The 22,998-nt window shown below is 41.5% G+C and overlaps 1 protein-coding gene across 1 annotated transcript in view; it reads left to right on the top strand.

The window, feature by feature from the left end:
* Positions 1-22,998, top strand: part of CRACR2A (calcium release activated channel regulator 2A) — a 115,339-nt gene that overhangs the window by 43,804 nt on the left and 48,537 nt on the right. Inside the window, exons 2-4 of the mRNA XM_075210196.1 lie at positions 9,303-9,539; positions 18,194-18,305; positions 19,409-19,589. Coding sequence (XP_075066297.1) covers positions 9,348-9,539; positions 18,194-18,305; positions 19,409-19,589 — 485 coding nt within the window. The 5' untranslated portion in view covers positions 9,303-9,347. The remainder of the gene's footprint in view (positions 1-9,302; positions 9,540-18,193; positions 18,306-19,408; positions 19,590-22,998) is intronic.

Here is a 22,998-nt window from a genome sequence, read left to right as displayed (position 1 = left end):
AGAATGGAGATGATCCAGCAGAGGGTAGTAGAAGAGATACAAATCCAATGCTGACAGGAGGGTAGAGGCCAGTGGAACACGTGAAGGCGTGGAGAGTGGATCAGCAGGAGATGGACGATAGCGCTGACCACAGCGGCAGGACTCAGCGGCACACGGAGGTAACCAGTAGCAACCACAGGAACCAACAGCGATGGGAAACAGGAGTGCAGCGCAGGGCAGGAGCTGTAGATCACGAAGTGTAGCAGATGGTAATGAAAAGCGGCAGTCTCGAGGAAGACACAGCAAAGATGAGATGAGAGTGTAGTGCACGGAGGCAGCGGATAGTAATCAGCTGGCAGTCACGATGTTGAACACAGGCGAGTTGCAAGCAGGAGACTGTAGTGCACAGAGGCAGCGGATAGTAGTCAGCTGGCAGTCACGATGTTGAACACAGGCGAGTTGCAAGCAGGAGACTGTAGTGCACAGAGGCAGCGGATAGTAATCAGCAAACAGACTTGATGAGAAGCAGGTGAGTGAGGTAAAAGCTGGAGTGCACGGAGGCAGCGGATAGCAATGAGCAAACAGTCACATTGATATAAAATAACGTTGAAGTGGTGTAGAAGACTGTAGTGCACGGAGGCAGCGGATAGGAATCAGCAAACAGTCATGATGATACAGTTGATGGTAGAAGTGGTATGGAACCACAGTAGTAGAAGTGGTTAGGAAACCACAGGAATCAGCAGCACTGAATACACAAGTAATACAGGAACACCTTCAGAGACTCATGAGGAATGAGACTCCAAGATCAGGCAACGTGGTAGTGACCACAGGTGCTTAATATAGGGAGGTTGCCTGATCTGCCAATTAAGTTAAAGGGGTATACACTGAAGTATAGAAAAGGGCTGCGCATGCGCAGACCCTCAGGATGGTGGACGGCCACGGTTCCTAAATGTCCGGGAAGAGGCACTCACGGTCCGGTGAGTGACACATCTCTTACCTCTCCCAGAAGTTACATCTCTTACCCCTCCCAGAAGTTACATCTCTTACATTTCCCATAAGTTACATCTCTTACATCTCCCAGAAGTTGCATCTCTTACATTTCCCTGAAGTTACATCTCTTACATCTCCCAGAAGTTTCATCTCTTACTTCTCCCAGAAGTTGCTTCTCTTACATCTCCCGGAAGTTACATCTCTTACCTCTCCCAGAAGTTGCTTCTCTTACATCTCACAGAAGTTACATCTCCCAAAAGTTGCTTCTCTTACATCTTCCAGAAGCTACATCTCTTACCTCTCCCAGAAGTTGCTTCTCTTACCTCTCCCAGAAGTTGCTTCTCTTACATCTCCCAGAAGTTACATCTCTTATCTCTCCCAGAAGTTGCTTCTCTTACATCTCCCAGAAGTTACATCTCCCAGAAGTTGCTTCTCTTACATCTTCCAGAAGCTACATTTCTTACATCTCCCAGAAGTTGCATCTCTTACATTTCCCTGAAGTTACATCTCTTAAATCTCCCTGAAGTTACATCTCTTACATCTCCCAGAAGTTTCATCTCTTACTTCTCCCAGAAGTTGCTTCTCTTACATCTCCTGGAAGTTACATCTCTTACCTCTCCCAGAAGTTGCTTCTCTTACATCTCACAGAAGTTACATCTCCCAAAAGTTGCTTCTCTTACATCTTCCAGAAGCTACATCTCTTACCTCTCCCAGAAGTTGCTTCTCTTACCTCTCCCAGAAGTTGCTTCTCTTACATCTCCCGGAAGTTACATCTCTTATCTCTCCCAGAAGTTGCTTCTCGTACATCTCCCAGAAGTTACATCTCCCAGAAGTTGCTTCTTTTACATCTTCCAGAAGCTACATTTCTTACATCTCCCAGAAGTTACATCTCTTACCTCTCTCAGAAGATGCTTCTCTCACATCTCCTGGAAGTTACATCTCTTACCTCTCCCAGAAGTTACATCTCTTACCCCTCCCAGAAGTTACATCTCTTACCTCTCCCAGAAGTTACATCTCTTACCCCTCCCAGAAGTTACATCTCTTACCCCTCCCAGAAGTTACATCTCTTACCTCTCCCAGAAGTTACATCTCTTACATCTCCCAGAAGTTACATCTCTTACCCCTCCCAGAAGTTACATCTCTTACCTCTCCCAGAAGTTACATCTCTTACCCCTCCCAGAAGTTACATCTCTTACATTTCCCATAAGTTACATCTCTTACATCTCCCAGAAGTTGCATCTCTTACATTTCCCTGAAGTTACATCTCTTACATCTCCCAGAAGTTTCATCTCTTACTTCTCCCAGAAGTTGCTTCTCTTACATCTCCCGGAAGTTACATCTCTTACCTCTCCCAGAAGTTGCTTCTCTTACATCTCACAGAAGTTACATCTCCCAAAAGTTGCTTCTCTTACATCTTCCAGAAGCTACATCTCTTACCTCTCCCAGAAGTTGCTTCTCTTACCTCTCCCAGAAGTTGCTTCTCTTACATCTCCCGGAAGTTACATCTCTTATCTCTCCCAGAAGTTGCTTCTCTTACATCTCCCAGAAGTTACATCTCCCAGAAGTTGCTTCTCTTACATCTTCCAGAAGCTACATTTCTTACATCTCCCAGAAGTTGCATCTCTTACATTTCCCTGAAGTTACATCTCTTAAATCTCCCTGAAGTTACATCTCTTACATCTCCCAGAAGTTTCATCTCTTACTTCTCCCAGAAGTTGCTTCTCTTACATCTCCTGGAAGTTACATCTCTTACCTCTCCCAGAAGTTGCTTCTCTTACATCTCACAGAAGTTACATCTCCCAAAAGTTGCTTCTCTTACATCTTCCAGAAGCTACATCTCTTTCCTCTCCCAGAAGTTGCTTCTCTTACCTCTCCCAGAAGTTGCTTCTCTTACATCTCCCGGAAGTTACATCTCTTATCTCTCCCAGAAGTTGCTTCTCGTACATCTCCCAGAAGTTACATCTCCCAGAAGTTGCTTCTTTTACATCTTCCAGAAGCTACATTTCTTACATCTCCCAGAAGTTACATCTCTTACCTCTCTCAGAAGATGCTTCTCTCACATCTCCTGGAAGTTACATCTCTTACCTCTCCCAGAAGTTGCTTCTCTTATATGTCCCAGAAGTTACATCTCCCAAAAGTTGCTTCTCTTACATCTCCCAGAAGTTGCTTCTCTTAAATCTCCCAGAAGTTACATCTCCCAGAAGTTGCTTCTCTTGCATCTCCCGAAAGTTACATCTTTTAGACAGAACATTTCTATTTGTAAATTGTGAATAAAGAGGACCTAAAAGCTATCCTGAAACATTTTGTTATTGCTTTTGAAGCTGTATCTATCAACCTTCCCATGCTGAGAAGAAAATGCACTGGAGCGACTTCTGAAGCAAAAGTATTATATTCTTTTACAAATATATTTACATATGTAATTATGAAGGCAATGCAATTTCCTGCAAAGCAATTATTTCTTTAATAAATAGTGTCTGGGATGGATGTTTATCCTGGTAAATAGTCAACTAGGTGGTGCTGTTGGTATTTATATAAAATGTTGTTCCCCTGATAGAGCAGTGTTCTTAACATTTATAATTATACAACGAAGTCAAAATTTTGGCAAAACAAGCTGTTGTCCAAGAAAAAATTAACAAGCAATCAATCTATTTTTCTTCAAGGATTAAGAAAGTTTAATACAATTTCCTTTTGTAAATGAATCTGCTTTTAAATTGGTTTAATAGAACATTATATAGTGTAATATTGAGGAGATATGACATAGAACTTGACATTTTGATTGTCAAGAGCTATTGACAGAGATCCTAATTGTGTATGGTTTTGTGGTACATTAAATGAAAAAAGCAGTCATGCAAGAAATGAAAAAAACAAGGTTTTTTTGTAAGTAATGTCATTATTTTAGCAAAACGTTCTAAAAAATAACTTTCAGTGTCTGCATGACTCTTTTCCTTCAAAGAAGTAAAAATTTAAAATGTTTCCCCTCTGCAGACAGTTGTGGATTGTGTAATCTTCATGCTTGTCATCTGTCAATTGTAAGTTTATGAATGAAAATGTCCTTCCTATATGCTCGTCTATGCGCTAAGAGCTTTGGGTATAGCCTATCATTAGAAACCAGATTATACAGACCTATATACATATCAAGATCGCCACTTTGTTTTTATGATGTCACAACTCTACCAACGCGTTTCAGTGTGCTGTTTTTGCTCACCATAAATCATAGCTGTCAACATTTTAAAAACCATTTCCAAGGACATTTGTGCTGCTGGGCAGGTGGATGTAATTCTAGTTCTTCCATGGGTCCTGGTTTTCCTAGAAAAACCCCCTCCCTAAAATCTTAGCACATTTTTTTCGCCTCATTAATAGAACAAGGCAATGTAAGTGTTTCACATTATTTATAGTCTAAAGGGAAGTACATTAATATCGCGTATACTCATTTCAAAATTATGGCGGCCCTGATCTAAGCACATCATGCATTGTTGTCAATGTAGATCTTAGTGACTTATTTTATAATACGGCAGACTTTATTTATAGTTGCAAATCCAAATATGCAGATAAATGGGCTTTATATAGAATTGGATGTGCATCTGTTTTATTTTTAGTTAATTACACATCTCTGTACTGGGCACCAAATAAACATACACCTACATCCAGATTCTGCTACATCAGTACTTACGAATCCTTATGACTGAGAGGCGGAAAGGGGGAGGACAAAATCTGTGGCTATCTATTCGCATTACTTAATTGATATTGCCATTTGGACCACAGCAGGAAATAATGTTCCCATTTGATTTTTATAAAGGAATACAAATCCTTATATAAACGGTTTTGTAAACTGCAGTGACTTTGTTTCAACAAATCTAACCATAGCAAAGGACTATCTGCCTGCTTCTATTGAAGTGACTGAGTGTGGCATGGTGATGTAGGAGCTCATATAACTATCCTTGATCCATGGTGGCAGCTTACGTGTAGATAATTTGTTAGAATCAATTTAATAAGCAATTATTTTTAAACAAAAAGACAGCACTAACCACTAAGCCACCATGGGGGCAGCACAGTGGCTTAGTGGTTAGCACTTCTGCCTCACAGCACTGGGGTCATAAGTTCAATTCCCGACCATGGCCTTATCTGTGTGGAATTTGTATTTTCTCCCCATGTTTGTGTGGGTTTCCTCTGGGTGCTCCAAAAACAAACTAGTAGGTTAATTGGCTGCTATTAAATTGGCCTTAGTTTCTCTCGGTCTATGTGTATAGACCGATAGACTTGGAAAGTTATTGAATTTAGACTGTAAGCTCCAATGGGGCAGGGACTGATGTGAGTGAGTTCTCTGTACAGCGCTGCGGAATTAATGACACTATAAATAAATAAATGATGATAATGATAAATGTTGATAACAATATTTAAGTAAATAAATACTTACATTTGAACCGTAAATAAATGCAATGCTAGATGCACCAGATGGTTTGCTTTCTGAATAATGTTTTATAATTAGAGAGTAACTGCCATCGATAGGGATATAAAGGAAATAGCTACACATTGTGTCTAGCAGAAAATGTTTATTCATCCATTTAAAAGTAATGTGGGAACATTACTAAAACATTATACACAGTTTTAATCACTTTACTTTTGGGATTGTAGCAGAAAAAGTATTCATTGTATTGAATTTTGTGGTAACATAGTTATGGGGTCATGGATAAAAGTAGAAACATTAAAAGTATAGTAACACTTTCACCATAATTGCTGAGATCCCTGAACGTATTTGCTCTCTGCCAAGTAATTCATCTATTACAGAGATAAATATCTGTACATACATATGGCTTTATTCATTCAGTAAATGCAGATACATGCCATACACATGCCAAATTTAAATTTCTATTGGCAGACGTCGCAATAACGTCACCCTGCAATGCCGAACACTTCTCTACTTTGGACTTTCTTTGTAGGCCTTCTCCATGCCGGAGTAGTAGACATCGGTAAAGCGTACCCAACCCCATCTATCACCCCCCGGACCTCACCAACAATTTTTTGAATACTTCCCTGCATGGCTCCCTCACTTCTTATCTTCTGACATCCCCACCATCATAATGGGTGATTTCAACATCCCTATTGTTAATGCACGATCCAATGCTGTTTGAACACTACTCTCTCTAACCTCCACACTTGACCTCTCCCAGTGGATTGAATCTGCTACTCATCAAGATGGCTGCTGTCTTGATCTTGTTTTCTCTAGACTATGCTCAGTTTCTGATTTCCGTAACATTCCTGTCCCCCTCTCGGACCATCACCCTATTAGTTACTCGCTCACCCCAAGTTCCTTAACCTCTCTGCTGTCTACCTCTTCCCAGCCTCCTTATACCCGTAGGCAGGGCCGCTGAGAGGGGAGGGGGGGGGGCTCCGCCGCTTCATTTGTGGGGGGAGCAGGGTAGTAATTTTTTTTAAAAAAAAAACCCACATATAATCACGTGATCGCGGCACCGGTGTCCCTCCTCTTTCCTCTCTGCTCTGTTCACACTAATGTCATCAAGTCACACCCGACATTCAGTGAGAGGCGGCGCAGAGCGGACCCAGAAAGAAGAGAGAAGACAGAAGAAAAGTAAAGAGATGAAAGAAGCTAATAGAAAGGTAAGTAAAAGAACGGAGGCAAAGGGAGAAAAACAGAAAAGGGGGGGGAGAAAGGCACAGTGTGAGGAAAATGGGGGGGAGAAAGGCACAGTATCATTATCATCATCATCATCATCATTTATTTATATAACGCCACTAATTCCGCAGCGCTGTACAGAGAGCTCATTCACATCAGTCCCTGCCCCATTGGAGCCTACAGTCTAAATTCCCTAATATAGACACACACTCGCACACAGACAGACGGAAAGACAGAGACTAGGGTCAGTTTTGATAGCAGCCAATTAACCTACCAGTATGTTTTTGGAGTGTGGAAGGAAACCCACACAAACACGGGGAGAACATACAAACTCCACACAGATAAGGCCATGGTTGGGAATCGAAATCAAGACCCCAGTGCTGTGAGGCAGAAGTGCTAACCACTAGGCCACTGTGCTGCCAGTATGATAAAAAAGGGGGGAGAAATGCGCGGTGTGATGAAAAAGGGGGGGAGGCACAGTATGAGGAAAAAGGGTGGGGAGAAGAAGCAGGGGCGCACGCAGGATTTTTAAGGGGGGGTTTCGCCTCCACCAAAAAAAAAAAAAAAGCGAGAGAGCTGCTCCGTTTCAGCAGCACTGTACTATACAGCAGCCGCAGCGCTGTCAAAGAAGCGTCCGCGGTGGTGCTGTATACAATACAGCACCGCCGCGGAGGGATTTCCCTCTGGAGGGAGGGAAATAGGTTTATTTATTAAATGTGAATACTCTTATTTTAATGTTGGGGCTGGAGGAAGGCCTAATTATTACTCATGGGTGCTATTGATTTAACGCCCCCAATATTCCAGGATCCAGACAAGCCGCACCTAAAGAAACCAGCAGCCACAGGTGGTGAAAGTGACAATAAGAGGTAGGAGAGAGCAGGAGAGTCTGTGAAATGTTGTGGTTCTTGTGGGCCAATCCCAATTTTTGGTGACTGTTCCATGGTGTACACAACAATGCAGGTTTTTTTTCTGTAGGAGGGCGGCCTAGCGCTTCTCACCTGGTAGCCACGCCCAATGATGCATCGCCACGCCCCCAATTGTATGAACACAGGCGACGGCACTAAATTGTTTTACATTCTCAACTATAAGGGGGGCCCCATGAAGTTGTTGTACCCGGGGCCCTGAATTCCTCTTGGCAGCCCTGCCCGCAGAAATATTAACTCTATTGATTTTAACAGTTTTCTAACCTTTCTTCAACAACTTCTCTCCCCAATTTCTACATTCTCCTCCCCTGATAGGGCAGTACCTCATTTTCATCAGACCCTAGCAACTGCCCTTGATAATGTGGCTCCAGCGACTCCTCATACTCCACGTAGACTTCTTGTAAACCGTAGCACACTAAAGTAACATGAAATCTACAAAAACTTTCTCGCAAAGCAGAATATATAGTGCATATAGTGCTATCTACCACTCCTATCAAACTGCTCTGGAAACGGCAAAACAAACATACTTTCAATCTCTCATCTATGCTCAGACTTCTAATCCTAAACACCTTTTTAACACATTCAAATCTCTTCTAAACCCTCCCACCCCAAACCCTCCGACTACCATCAGTGCCCAGGATCTATTATTATTATTTATTATTACCAGTTATTTATATAGTGCCACTAATTCCGCAGCGCTGTACAGAGAACTCACTCACATCAGTCCCTGCCCCATTGGAGCTCACAGTTTAAATTCCCTAACACACACACACACACACACACACACACACACACACACACACAGACAGAGAGACTAAAGGCAATTTAATAGCAGCCAATTAACCTACCAGTATGTTTTTGAAGTGTGGGAGAAAACTGGAGCACCCGGAGGAAACCCACGCAAACACGGGGAGAACCTACAAACTTCACACAGATAAAGCCATGGCGGGGAATCAAACTCATGATCCCAGTGCTGTGAGGCAGAAGTGTTAACCACTGAGCCACTATGTGTAACTATATAGACTGTGCATAAATGCCTGTTGTAGCCTGGCCAAATCTGAAATCGGACTTCTCATGTAAGACGTCTTCAAATCATTAGAAGATTTTGAGGTCTAGTTATGAGCCATCATATTTTTCTTACGTTAGTTATCATTTCTATTGCATTGATAAGAAATTATATAGTGTTCCTATTTATTAACTTTGTTCAGCTGGACAATAGCGCTGTTATGTCTGACCTGACAAGTAGTTTATAGTAAAGTTCCTATGGTTCATATGGCCAGGCAGAGTTTGCAGGACAATGCCTGATGGGGATCACACACATATGTGCTGGAAAAATGGATAAAACTTTTATCCATTTAATAAGTTTTCCATGACCTCTTACCAATACAATATATTGTGCTGCAGAGTGCGTCAACACATAGGAAACAGGACAATAATAATAATAAAAAAATATATATATATATACATTATATTTTAGAACAAAATGGTTCCATTGACTCTTATTCGTCCTTTGTAATGCACTTTCCATGTGTTCTTGTTATCATGTTTAGGTGTGAACAAGCCCTCGACGATTTTCAACTAGAAAAATGTATATTTGCACCTGTGCTTCCTGTGTGTTCCCGTCCAATTTATTAAAGGAACAGAAGAAGGGATTTTCAAAAAGCCCTTTTTTCTGGCTTTTCAAGGCTAATTAAAGAGATGGTTGCTAAGAGATGATCAGAAGCATCACGGCAAGACTCTAATGCACTTTCAATGTTTTCCCTACCTTTAACATCTAGGTTGTGGATCAGAGTTAGAGGCTTGCACCAGTAGTAGAGGATACAATGGCCACTCATGGAAATTCTACAACACTTCAAGTCAGGGACATGAGAACTGGAGCAGAGACCCCAAAAAGTGATCTGAAATGGACACAGGCACACGACCCAGGGGAACAGACAATGCTGGGGAAAGCACATGAGTTCTTCCGGATCTGTGATGTTGAGGATAAAGGGTTTATTACACGTTGTGATATGCAGGTAAGAGTAGCCATTAGACCATTAGACTGAATGCATCATTACACTGATTCCAAATAAGTTTGTTGAAAGTTTTTTTATTTAATATAAAATATAGGATTTTAAGAACCAAATGGCTCAGCTATCTATCTATCTATCTATCTATCTATCTATCTATCTATCTATCTATCTATCTATCGCATATCTATCTATCTATCTATCTATCTATCTATCTATCTATCTATCGCATATCTATCTATCTATCTATCTCTCTATCTATCTATCTATCTATCTATCTATCTATCGCATATCTATGTATCTATCTATCTATCTATCTATCTATCGCATATCTATCTATCTATCTATCTATCGCATATCTATCTATCTATCTATCGCATATCTATCTATCTATCTATCGCATATCTATCAATCTATCTATCTATCTATCTATCTAATATTTATCTATTTATTTATCTATCTGTCTCATATTTATCTATTTATCTGTCTATCTCATATTTATCTGTCAATTTCATACCTATATATCATTCTACCTATCTATCTATCTATCTATCTATCTATCTATCTATCTATCTATCTATCTAATATATGTGTGTCTATCTAATATATGTGTATGTATCTATCTATATCTATCTATCTATCGATCTATCTATCTATCTATCTATCTATCTATCTATCTATCTATCTAATATATGTGTGTCTATCTATCTATATCTATCTATCTATCTAGCTATCTAATATATGTGTATCTATCTATCTATCTATCTATCTATCTATCTATCTATCTATCTATCTAATATATGTGTGTCTATCTATCTATCTATCTATCTATCTAATATATGTGTATCTATCTATCTATCTATCTATCTATCTATCTATCTATCTATCTATCTATCTATCTATCTGTCTCATATCTATCTATCTATTTATCTATCTATCTGTCTCATATCTATCTATCTATCTATCTATCTATCTATCTATCTATCTATCTATCTATCTATCTAATATATGTCTATCTATCTATCTATCAAATATATGTCTATCTATCTATCTATCTATCTATCTATCTATCTATCTAATATATGTCTATCTATCTATCTATCTATCTATCTAATATATGTCTATCTATCTATCTATCTATCTAATATATGTCTATCTATCTATCTATCTATCTATCTATCTATCTATCTATCTATCTATCTAATATATGTCTATCTATCTATCTATCTATCTATCTATCTATCTATCTATCTATCTATCTATCTATCTAGTATACCTCTGTCTATCTATGTTTTTTCAGTGTGTGTTGATTTTTTGTTCTTATAGTTAATGTATTTCAAAGTGTTTGTTGTACTATTTTAAGTCCCCATCACATCTGCAGAGAGGCTTAAACATTAATGTATTTTCTTCTTATCTCTCCATTATTATCTGGAATCCTATGTCCTCTATTCTAGCATTACACATTGTGCATTATGTAGTAGATGAGAATAAAGATAAACAACAAAATACTGAAACACATTTTGTTGGATATAAGATTCCAGACACCGCTGTGTGAGGATATAACAAAACATACGCAAATTTTTTAATTTGTCTTAAAGTCTTGAAGTCATTTTTTGCATGCTCGTTCGTATCAATGGCCATCAACACGACAACTTAGATAGTCTATTTCACAGATGCGGAATCTGTTTAAACAGCCATTTACTGTACAGGAGATAGTGGCCAGGTGGGATTAAAGTGCAAAATATTGGTAGCTGGGGTTTTACAACTTTGCCCTTCTTTAATATATTTAGATACCTTGTATGTAATAAATGTACTCCATATTTTGAATAGTAAGGAGTTTATTTATGTACGGATGAAAAGCCCTCTTTATAATTGCCCCAGGTGCTGGTAGCTAACACTGGGTATTGCCAGTGTTAATTTTGTATTTTATTTTTACTCTTTCTTTTTTGTGTTGTAACAAACTTTATTCTTTTTTTTTTTTTTTTGCTGAATATATACCTGTAAGCCCAAGTTAAGGCTTTCAATTCCAGTGTGCATCCGAGAGTTGGCATGTCAGCTCACGTATGCGCAGAATCTCCCTGGACTGGCTGACATGTGATAAGACTCTTCTTACAAGCCAGTATTTCATCGCTTATTTGCCTTGGTGAACTTTTCATCAGAATTTTAACAAAAAAAGTTTTTTTCGATCCCTGTAATAAGCTGCGATCGAAAATCCACCTTATATATACACCTCCAAAATACACCCCTAAGTCTGGTCTGTCGGGGAATTTCAACCACCTCTACATGCCACTGATAGCAGTTATACAAGAAAAATCAGCTTTGTTCCCTTGCTTTTAAGGATTTAACACATAGGGGGGAATTCAATTCCCCCCGAAGTACCACCGCGCTAAAACTATTACCGTTATTACGGTAGTTCTATCACCGGGCTAATATTACCATAATAACAGTAATACCTATAACGCGGCGGTATTTCGGGGGGAATTTAATACCCCCCTTATAACATTATTATACAGTATTATACATGTACATGTCTATAAATATGTTTTATTACACATAAAAAGTAGAAATTTAAGCAACACATTGTAACATTTCTATACAATACTACAAAGGAATAGACAGAACATAACATATTGATCACTATAAGTGGGAAGGAAAGAACAGCATATTCTAGCAAACAGAGTTCTCTTTGTGTGTTTATCGAATAACACAAATGGACCAGATGAGACTATTGAACAATATGTCAGTTACAGTATTAAGTCATGTTGTACTGTTCCTTGAAGGATCCACACAAAACAATAAAACTGACCAGGGAGGGAAATGTCGCTTGAAATTGCATTTTGCTAGATAGTATTATTAAGAAACCTGCCGAGTTCTTATTCTTGGTGCACAACTAACATATAATATGATAGATTGTTGTTCAACACGTGTACACCTAACTACTAGAACTCTGTCTATGACCAACTTCTCAGCCTGCCTATTATTTATCCAACACATCTTCATCATCATTTATTTATATAGTGCCACTGATTCCACAGCGCTGTACAGAGAACTCGCTCACATCAGTCCCTGCCCCATCAGAGCTTACAGTCTAAATTCCCTAATATAGACACACTCACACACAGACACAGACACAGACAGAGAGGGAGACAGACAGACAGAGATGGAGAGACTAGGGTCAATTTTGATAGTGGCCAATTAGCCTACTGGTATGTTTTTAGAGTGTGGTAGGAAACCGGAGCACCCGGAGGAAACCCACACAAACACAGGGAGAACATACAAACTCCACACAGATAAGGCCATGGTCGGGAATTGAACTCATGACCCCAGTGCTGTGAGGCAGAAGTGCAAACTACTAGGCCACTGTGCTGCCCTACACACATTTTGGACAACCAAAGTGATTTCCCAGTTGACGAACATAATAAAATGATATATTTCCCAAATATTTCTGATTTGGAAATTGGGACATTGTGGGTCACTCTCCTAATCTGTCCTTACCCTAATCCAGTGATGGCTAACCTGTGACACTCCAGGTGTTGGAAAACTACAAGTCCCAGCATGCTCTGCCAGCTATCAGCTAGTAATCTACTGGCAAAGCATGCTCATAGGTTATCCATCACTGCCCTACTCTAATCCACAGAAACCACACCCAAACATGAAGCCATGCCCTTAAATTAGTAGCTCCACCCACTTTTAGACATGGCAATCTGGACTGTCCTGACAAAATTGTGACTATTGTTAGGTATGTGTTTTCTCACAATTAGATGAGTTGTCATCAGCATACTTGGGTGAGAAAGCTCATGGATAATTAATAAAGAGTGGGGGTTTCCCAAAGTGGACAACTCCTTAAACTTTTGCAAGATATGGAAGGTTTCAAACACATATTTGCAAATGCTGGAAAGTGTTTCTCTGCATATTAACATGTTCCAAAGCGCATTGGCTTGCGATGCAGGATGATGGCACTTCTTGATAAGCAGTAGTGTGTCTTGGATGATTGGAGGAGTTGGATAGGACGTTTCTTGCTAAGTAACGAAAGCAACCTTGTGTGGCAGAGTAATAACGAGATTTCATTTTGTGGAGCAAGATTATGGACAAATAGATATATATATACACAACAGAGTATGCTGTCTTGACAGTTATTAATAAATGCAAAGTCGCAATTAGTATGAAAAATATAAAGAAATACAAATACAAATTAAATTAAATGCAAATATTGTCTTTTTTCCCTTTAAAACTTAAATGGGAATCTTCTTTGCTGCCATATTCCATATGGAACTATTAACTAAGTAATGTGAAATAGACAACCAGGACTTCATATAGCAAAGCAGCCACACCACTCAATTGAGTACTTACACTTTCAATGGTCTATCAGCCAATCAGAAGCGGCTAGATAGTGCTGCTGATCATCAGCAACATCAGTGCGTCTTGTTGTGCTCACCTTCCAGCACAAGGTATGGCTCCTGCCAGGTGTATAAGCATCTGCATGTAAGTCTACTACAGTCACAATTAAGTGAACACTGTATCTTCCTACGCTCGGCTATCCCGTACAGCCTCTCCAAGTGCAAGGAGCTGTAAGTGTAAGAAACAACTTTGTCTTTTTACGGACACATGCGTGCGCATTTTGGTGTGCATTTACAATAGGGAAAAAATAGCGCCCAAAAAATGTTTAGAGGTTCCAAGAAGCAGAAGCAGAATTTCAAAAGGGGAACCGAGATAGCGGCAATACCAGAAAGTAACCAAAGGTAATTTATTCATGTTCAACCTCAAATGACAAAGAGCGAGGTCAGAGATCTAAATAATGATAACACAGGACCGGTAGGAGGTCGACTTGTTCAGTTCCTGCCAAGATAAGGAGTCACCTCCACCAATCAGAGGATTTTTCACATAATTCGAGAGGGATACGGCTTAGAAAGGGAAAAGTTTCCAACCTCAAGATTTCAAGCCACTCCTGTTAAACATTGCCCAATACTTCACTTAGAAATGGAGAAAGTTACACCAAACCTTCTGATCCCAGTAATTGAGCAATAATCGAACAGGCATCTTTTTTTACTATGTTCCTGGTGAAGGAACCCAGTGGGATTTTCAGCACTATCATAACTCTGAAGTTCCTGAACACCTTTTTGAAATGGAAGCTGTGGAGGTAATTTATGAAGTAAATTTGTTAAAACCGCAAAACAGGTTTTGCAACACTGCGCTTCAGTGGTCTCCAGTTCAACATGGGAAGGCAACTTGTGTCTCAATTGATTGGCCAATTCCAGAAAAAATTATCACACCCTCCGACCTAAACACTAGTCCTAATTGTATTGGTTTTAAACTGTTTAAAGTAATAATATAGATAGATAATTAAAACCAGACAGCATGCCCCTTCTTCATATATTTCAACCAGTCCACAATTTTCCGATAAACTTTAATTGAGTTGAATAAAAGACTTTCCAAAGCCTTGTTCACCAATTTATTAAAATGAAAATCTTCTTTCCCTTTTTCTTAAAGCAACATAGTCCAAATGAAAAGACGGAAAGAAATACTGATAAAAAACTACCCATGGCGCAGACCGACGCTAAAAAGAGGTACCGCTTCACCAGCCAGCCAATCACAAAAGGCCAGAGTGGGAAACTGCTTTTGATTGGCTGGTCGATGAAGGGGACTCTCAGGGACTCCAGGTTCAGGTGGGTCTTGTGTCTTTTTTATGGGGATATTAATATTTTTTTTATATCTGGACTATGTTGGATGAAGAAGGAAGAAAAGAAGATTTTCTTTTTTAAATATAATAAAGCAGTGAATGAAGTTTGAGGAGTCTTTTATTCAATTTGACCAGTAAGATTAATTTCATTTTTTTCTCTTGTCAAAACCTGTGTACACAAACTGTGATTCCTGACAGAAAATGATGTGTACAAGGTTAAAGGAACAAGGAAGCAAATTAAGAATTTGGCTACCATCTTGGCGTAGAGACAATAACTGTTTCCCCATACAAAGCTTGCTAGTCGCAATGGAATATATTTTCACCCAAACTGATCTGTCTACAGCACAGCTAGGGAAAATCTTTAAGTAACGGTGCCTTTAATTGTCAGTTTTACACATAAAATTAGTATTCAGAAACTGAAAAGTTAGATCACACACAGAAAAGATAAATACATTTTTATTCCTGTCCCTGAGCCCCATTAAAGATCAAGCTGCCACAATCACTTGACTAGCTTGCCTTTAGAGTCATGTGGACCACAATCCAAGTGATTGGAGGCATTGAGCAGCTTCATCAAACCCCATATATGCAAGCATGACATGAATATACATTATAATAGATATGACATTACTCATAGGTAAACCGAGGGGGGTTTCCTAGTGCCTGGAAACCCCCTCCAAGCCTGGGGCACTGTATAATTGAGGTGGCTGGACCCTACTCTTGCTTCACACAGCTCTGCTTGAAAAGGGAGAGCTGCGTGCACCTAACAGTAGTGCTCACAGCATTGCCCATGTATATTATGAGGATGGGAAGAGTTGGAGAGCAGCCAAGCACTGTCTAAAATTATAGCCACACCCCCATGCATGCTGGTCACGCCCACTGGTGGCGTGGTGTGGAAATACCCCTCTACAAATCCTGCGTTTGCCCCTGTTACTGTATATTGTAATGACCTACAAGCAGGGCCATCTTTTCCATTGGGCACGATGGGCAGCTGCCCGGGGGCCCCACGGGCAAGGGGGCCCCATAGGCACGGCTCTTAATGAGAATAAATAATCCTGCAAAAGAAAAAAACCTGCAAAAAAAACCTACAGGGGTCACTGAGCAAGTACATCTATCTATCTCTATCTCTATATATCTATATCTGTATCTGTATATATCTATATATCTATATCTAGGGGCCCCGGTGCACTGCTTTGCCCGGGGGCCCATAATGTTGTTAAGATGGCCCTGCCTACAAGAGAGGGTATTGCTGTGTACTGCAGCAGTCTTAGGCACTGATTCTTGCTGTGTCTTGCAAAGCGAAAGGGTTGTGAAACTTGCTCTATATTGCACTGAAATGAACTTGTGGACCCCGATTTATTAATTTATCGCGCCGATCAAAAAAATCAATTATTGCCGAAATATCAAAGGCAAAAATTACCTCTTCACAGGCTCTTGAGCATTCTTTTTAACTTTCATTATTTTCAGGCGATAACAAAAGGGGAGTGCGACGGTAAATGTACCAGCTCGGTTCTTGTTAGATAGACTTTCCCACCCTATGATAGGTAGGGCTTTTCCTTGTTTAATAAATAGGCCCAGTAGTCAGGGGCTGGCTGGGCTGGACTGCAGGACATTTGCTTCTCGGGTCAGCATGGTGGCTCAGTGGTTAGCACTTCTGCCTTACAGCATTGGGGTCATGACTTCAATTCCCGACCATTGCCTTATCTGTGAGGAGTTTGTATGCTCTCCCCGTGTTTGCGTGGGTTTCCTCCGGGTGCTCTGGTTTCCTCCCACACTCCAAAAATTTAATAGTAGGTTAATTTGCTGTTATCAAATTGAACCTAGTCTCTCTCTCTCTGTCTGTGTGTGTGTATGTTAGGGAATTTAGACTGTAAGCTCCAATGGGGCAGGGACTGATGCGAGTGAGTTCTCTGTACAGCGCTGTGGAATTAGTAGCGCTATATAAATAGCTGACGATGATGATGATCCCACAGTGGGCTACCTCGCGCTGAGTCACTGGGCTACCTGCATTTTTTCCTTTAAAATGTTCCTAATATTCTGCTAAGCCGACTCTCACCAGCAGCCAGCCTCTGCCAGTAGTCTGTGATCAGTGTAATCATTTTGTATTGCAATGAGCTTGATGCAAATGACAAATGAAATTAAAAACTCAACAGGGGTGCAGTGTAAACAGAGGAGAAGTAATAGATAATAAAACTTGGACTACATTAAATATTACGTCAGGATATAGAATGTGGGGCCGGTGGCTTAAGCACAACCAGAGACGGTACAACTAGGCATAGTTGCCGATTATTCTTGTATCTCATCCATGGTAAGTCCTGACAGACAGGGTCCTCTCGACCTATTGTCCCACACCTGCCTCCTGTCCCTCGTATGTCCTGTCACGTCTTTTACTGTCCTCTGTGTGACTCCCCATAGCACTACTCACACTCATCTGTGCAGTGGCGGATCCAGGAAGGGGGCGATCCAGGGGCTAACTGCCGACAGCTGCACACTGTGCAGGTCCGCTCGGCAGTGACAGTGTGCTGCCCGGCTGCTCTGATTGTGTTTTAAACACAATCAGAGCTGCTCTGATTGTGTTTTAAACACAATCAGAGCAGCGGGGCAGCACACTGCCACTGCCGAGCGGACCTGCACATACTGTGCAGCCGCCGGCAGCCTTAGAAATCAGAAAGGGGGCGGGGCCTAAATCGCCTCCCTAAAATCGCCCGGGGTATATCAATAGTCTAGATCCGCCCCTGCATCTGTGCTACTGACATGTATTACCTCATCTATTTGTTTTGCTTCTGTACCCGGCACAACGGAATCTGTAGCGCCTTATAAATAAATAAATAATAATAATAATAATAATGGCATGTACACCCTCCACCTAAAATACTTGGCGTAAGGACATTTTAATGAAGTTTATGGTTGTATATATCACTAAATAATAGTTGATGAATCATTTGATACATATTTGGGTTTAAGAAACACCTTTTATTTTTATTAGAGGCTTCATGGCGAGCTTCCTCTCAGTCTAGACGAACTGGAAAACGTCTTCGATACTCTGGATTCTGATGGAAATGGTTATCTGAGTTTGGAAGAATTCACTACAGGATTTAGTAAGTGCTTCTCAGACACATTCTTTACGTTTATTGTTACACTTGATAAGAAAGAAAAACAATATTTAAAGAACAAAACCAACCAGCAGCTAAATTGATCTGCATAGTATAACAGTATACAATATTGCATATATAACATAAAATATATAAGTATACAATATTAATTCAATATACAATATTAATTAATTATTAATAAAATATAAAATATACAATATTGCATATCTAAAAATATTTATGCCTTGAATGAATACATTTCAAATCATCCTATAGTGTATTCACTTGGTCATAATCAATAAAAATTAGGGCCTTAATGTTATCAATTTTAATGAAATTAATATAAATAGGTTTTCTGATTAATTGAAAATATTTATTGTATTAATATAAAAAGTAACTATTATTTTCCCTTTTCTGTGGAAGAAATTAGGACAGTAGGTTTCTCTCTCTCGGACTGGGACAAATGCAGCCAGCATAATAGTATTAGTAATTGGTGGGTTTTTGGTGGGAGTTTCATATAGCTAGAAACCCCTGAAGTCAAGAGCTGTTGTATAACACAGTGATGGGCAAACTGACATACTTCCAAGGCCTCACGCATGGCCCTCCAGCCCTGAAAAGGGTCACACAGTACTCTTAATTTCAAGAATTAATAAACAGCCCCAAAAATGATCTCAGCACCCCCAGCACACACCCTCCTCTCGTTGATGCCCCTATGCTGATCAGATTGGATCATTTAGCCTGATTCATACAACAACTGGACCTGTGTCAACATTTGCCCACACAGGTGTTGCTTTGCATTGCATTCAATTGTTTGGCCATTAATCCAAATGACATCACCCCCTCTACCCCCTGTACATCCGCCACTGCATCACTGGAAGTTCAGCTTCCAATAACATGTCATTTAAATAAAGCCAAGGGCATTTTAGCAGGAGGTACTTGGTGGAGATCATTGGGAGGGGGTTATGGGTTTTATATTAAAGTTGCGTGTGTTAAAAACTTTACATTGCAGTTAAGCTTTTATTCAAGCTGTACTATTAAGGATATAATAATGATACATAGACATGTATGAGTGTTAGGCATGATTGAAGTCTACTTTTTGAAACATTTAGGTCAGTTTCTACATGGAGAAGAGATCCCAACGCCTGATGGGGAACTTACTGAGCAGCTGGAGTTTGAAAATACTTATCAGACAAAATGGGAGGAAAGCACCCAGGCCGCCCAAGAAGAGGACGACAACACTCAATTCTACAACTTGATTGACAGCTTAGGGGCAAACAGTGTTTTAGAGGAGTAAGTACGTAATGCCTGCTTTGTATGTAATGCAATATTGACAGAAAAATGCCAAAAGTATGTTTGTTAACGATAACTACAAGACTTAAAATGGAGTTTTAAGTGAAATCCTATTGAACTGAGGTCCGGTGACCCTCATAAGCTTTCCTGTTTTTGTTGAAGGCCACATAAGCTTGGACCTGTGTTGGCAGGACCTGGGGGTTGGCATGGGGGGAGAGGTGCCACTGGCCGACAGTCATGTGATGACCCTTTTAGAACACCCCAGCATCCAACATTTAATTGAATTGAAAGATCAGTTCTGTTGTGTATGTTCTTCAAGGAGCTCTCTAAAAAGACTTCACAAGCTGTTTACACTGGGAAGCACTCTAATACACGTATACCCACTCCAGTTACGGAGTGCTCCTGTAGCTCATACAGCCATTAATCAGCTGTGGGTGAGTCTTTTGTCCTGAGACCCCTAAGAGAAGATCTACCAACCATCAGCCATAATGTGTCAGGCGCCGCCTGGATCCCGGACGGGCGCCCCGCTGATCCGCGCTTCTGGTTGCCTAGCAACGGGACGCCACATCTAGGAAGCGCTACGGCGCTAATAATAGGATGGCGCTGCGGCGCTGAAGCTGATTGGGCACTTGTGTTACTTAAGCCTCTCTTGACCCCACCTCCAGTGCCAGAGTTTCAGGTCTACCTGTCCTCCAGCGTTTCCTGTGTACATGTGATTACTAGTCTCCTGACCTTTGCCTGCCTCCTGATTATCTGCCGTTTGCCTGTGACCCTTGTGACCCGGATTGCATTGACTACTCTTTTGGATCTCCCTTCTGTACCTCGCTGCCAGAACGCTACCGACCCGGCTTGACTCACCACCCCTTTGGATTCTCCCCGTGTACCTGCCTTGCCCGCACCATTGCCGAACCTGCCTGTCTGACATTTCTCTCGTGCTTCGCTATCTGACTCGTGGAAGGACCGCGACCTGCGTGTTCCCTGCAGCTGAGTCCATACCTTCTTGCGGGGGTCCCTGGTGAACACCAGGGGCACTTTTGACTCCGCACCTTCCTTCGAGTAGTGCCAACGATAGCAGGTACGCTATACTCAGTCGTGACAGTAAACTCTGGCGATGTCTACCGAAGGAACTGGTGAACCTTCAGCCCGTGACCTTCTCCTTCACTTGGCTCAGCGTGTAGAACAGCAAGAAGCAGCCCAAGCACATCTCCTACAATGTGTCCAAGGTATCGCTACACGCTTCGATGCGTTACAGGGCTCTCTGCCTGCCACTCCAGCCCTTACCTCCTCCTCGGTGGCGTCCTCTAGTGTGGTTACCGTATCTACAGCAACCTCAGGCATGCGCATCCCCGCGCCGGAGAAATACGACGGAGATCCCAAGAAATGCAGGGGTTTATTAAACCAGTGCTCTATTCAGTTCGAGTGTAATGCAGGAGCATTCCCGTCAGAACGTACGAAGGTGGCATTCATGATCTCCCTCCTGAGCGGTCAAGCACTAGCCTGAGCCTCGCCCTTGTGGAAAAATGGAGACCCTCTTCTTAATAACACCGCCTCCTTTATTGAAGCCTTTAGGAGAGTTTTCGATGACCCTGGGAGAGTAGCCTCTGCTGCCACCAGTTTGCTGAGTCTTCGTCAAGGCAACTTATCTGTCGGGAAATATGCTATCCAGTTCCGGACCTTAGCGTCAGAGCTGAAGTGGAACAATGAGGCGCTGGTCGCAACATTCTGGCAAGGTCTAATCGACCGTATTAAAGACAAATTAGTTTCTCGGGATCTTCCCTCTGACCTTGATACCCTGATTGCGCTATGTATCAAAGTAGATCTACGTTATCAAGAACGCACCCAAGAACGTCCTGTCTCTAAGCGGGTTGTTCCTCGTCTGGCTCCACAATTCCAAAATCCGGTGCTGCCTATGGACGAACCCATGCAAGTAGGACGCTCTAGCCTATCTCCTGAAGAAAGAGAGAGGCGTCTTAGGCAACGCCTCTGCCTTTACTGTGGCGATTCCGGACATCTTCTCAAGGTCTGCCCTAAGAGACTGGGAAACCCGTCCTCCTAAACGGTAGCAGGGAGGCCGGTTTAGGAGTATCCACAGTTGCTCCCTACTCTAAACACACTCCTGAGCTTCTTATGGCAGTCACCCTGAGCACCCCTAGAGGTCCCTTCTCCACCACGGCCTTTGTGGATCCCGGCTCCTCTGGGAACTTCATTTCTGCTACTCTCGTTGCTGGGCTTCAAATTCCAACACTCGCTTTGCCTCAACCATTATCGTTAACGGCAGTGGATGGGAACCGTGTCATCAGCGGCTCCATCTCCTCCATCACCTCTCCCATTCGGTTGACGGTAGGAGCCCTTCATAACGAGATGATTCAGTTTTTGGTGTTGCCAAAATCCATTAACCCCCTTATCTTGGGGCTACCTTGGCTACGGAAACATTCTCCGCAGATGGATTGGGATCGTGCTCAGGTTACCTGTTTGGGTACAGGATGTCATCATAGATGTCTGCCTAGTGTTCTGCCTTCCATTTCTCAAGTTATTGCTCAGTCCACTGTTACGGGATCAGTCCTTCCAGCAGCATACGCCGAGTTTCAGGATGTATTCAGTAAGACCGAGGCCGAGTCGTTACCTCCCCACCGTTCCTAGGACTGCTCCATTACTTTGCTTCCCAATCAACCTATACCCAAGGGGCGAACTTATCCTCTTTCTCGCCTAGAGACCTTGGCAATGTCTCAATATATCACTGAGAATCTCAAACGTGGGTTCATTCGCAAGTCTACCTCTCCTGCTGGGGCTGGATTCTTCTTTGTCAAGAAAAAAGACGGGTCCCTTCGCCCGTGCATTGACTATAGACCTCTGAATCGTATTACTATCAAAAATCGGTACCCGTTACCTCTTATCTCCGATCTATTTGACAGGATCAGCGGGACTCAAGTATTTACCAACTAGACCTACGAGGGGCCTACAACCTCATTCGTATAAAGAAGGGCGACGAGTGGAAGACCGCCTTCCATACTAGGGATGGTCATTTCAAATACCTAGTAATGCCCTTCGGTCTTTGCAATGCCCCTGCCATCTTTCAGACTTTCGTTAATGACATCTTTCAAGATTTGTTGTACACCTCTGTAGTTGTCTATCTAGATGACATTCTAGTGTTCTCTAAAGACCTGCGTTCTCATCAAGAACAAGTGAGGGAGGTCTTACGAAGACTGCGCAAATACCATCTTTATTGCAAGTTGGAAAAATGTGTTTTCGAAGTTCTCCAAGTGTCCTTCCTTGGGTTTATCGTATCCAGCTCAGGACTACAGATGGATCCCACCAAGGTGTCTGCCATCTTGGACTGGCCTCAACCTCAGGGCCTTAAAGCAATCCAAAGATTCATATGGTTCGCTAACTATTATCGGCAGTTCATCCA

The sequence above is a fragment of the Mixophyes fleayi genome, chromosome 4, assembly GCF_038048845.1.
Source record: "Mixophyes fleayi isolate aMixFle1 chromosome 4, aMixFle1.hap1, whole genome shotgun sequence".
Taxonomy (NCBI): domain Eukaryota; kingdom Metazoa; phylum Chordata; class Amphibia; order Anura; family Limnodynastidae; genus Mixophyes; species Mixophyes fleayi.
This window is presented reverse-complemented; position numbering and strand designations above follow the sequence as displayed.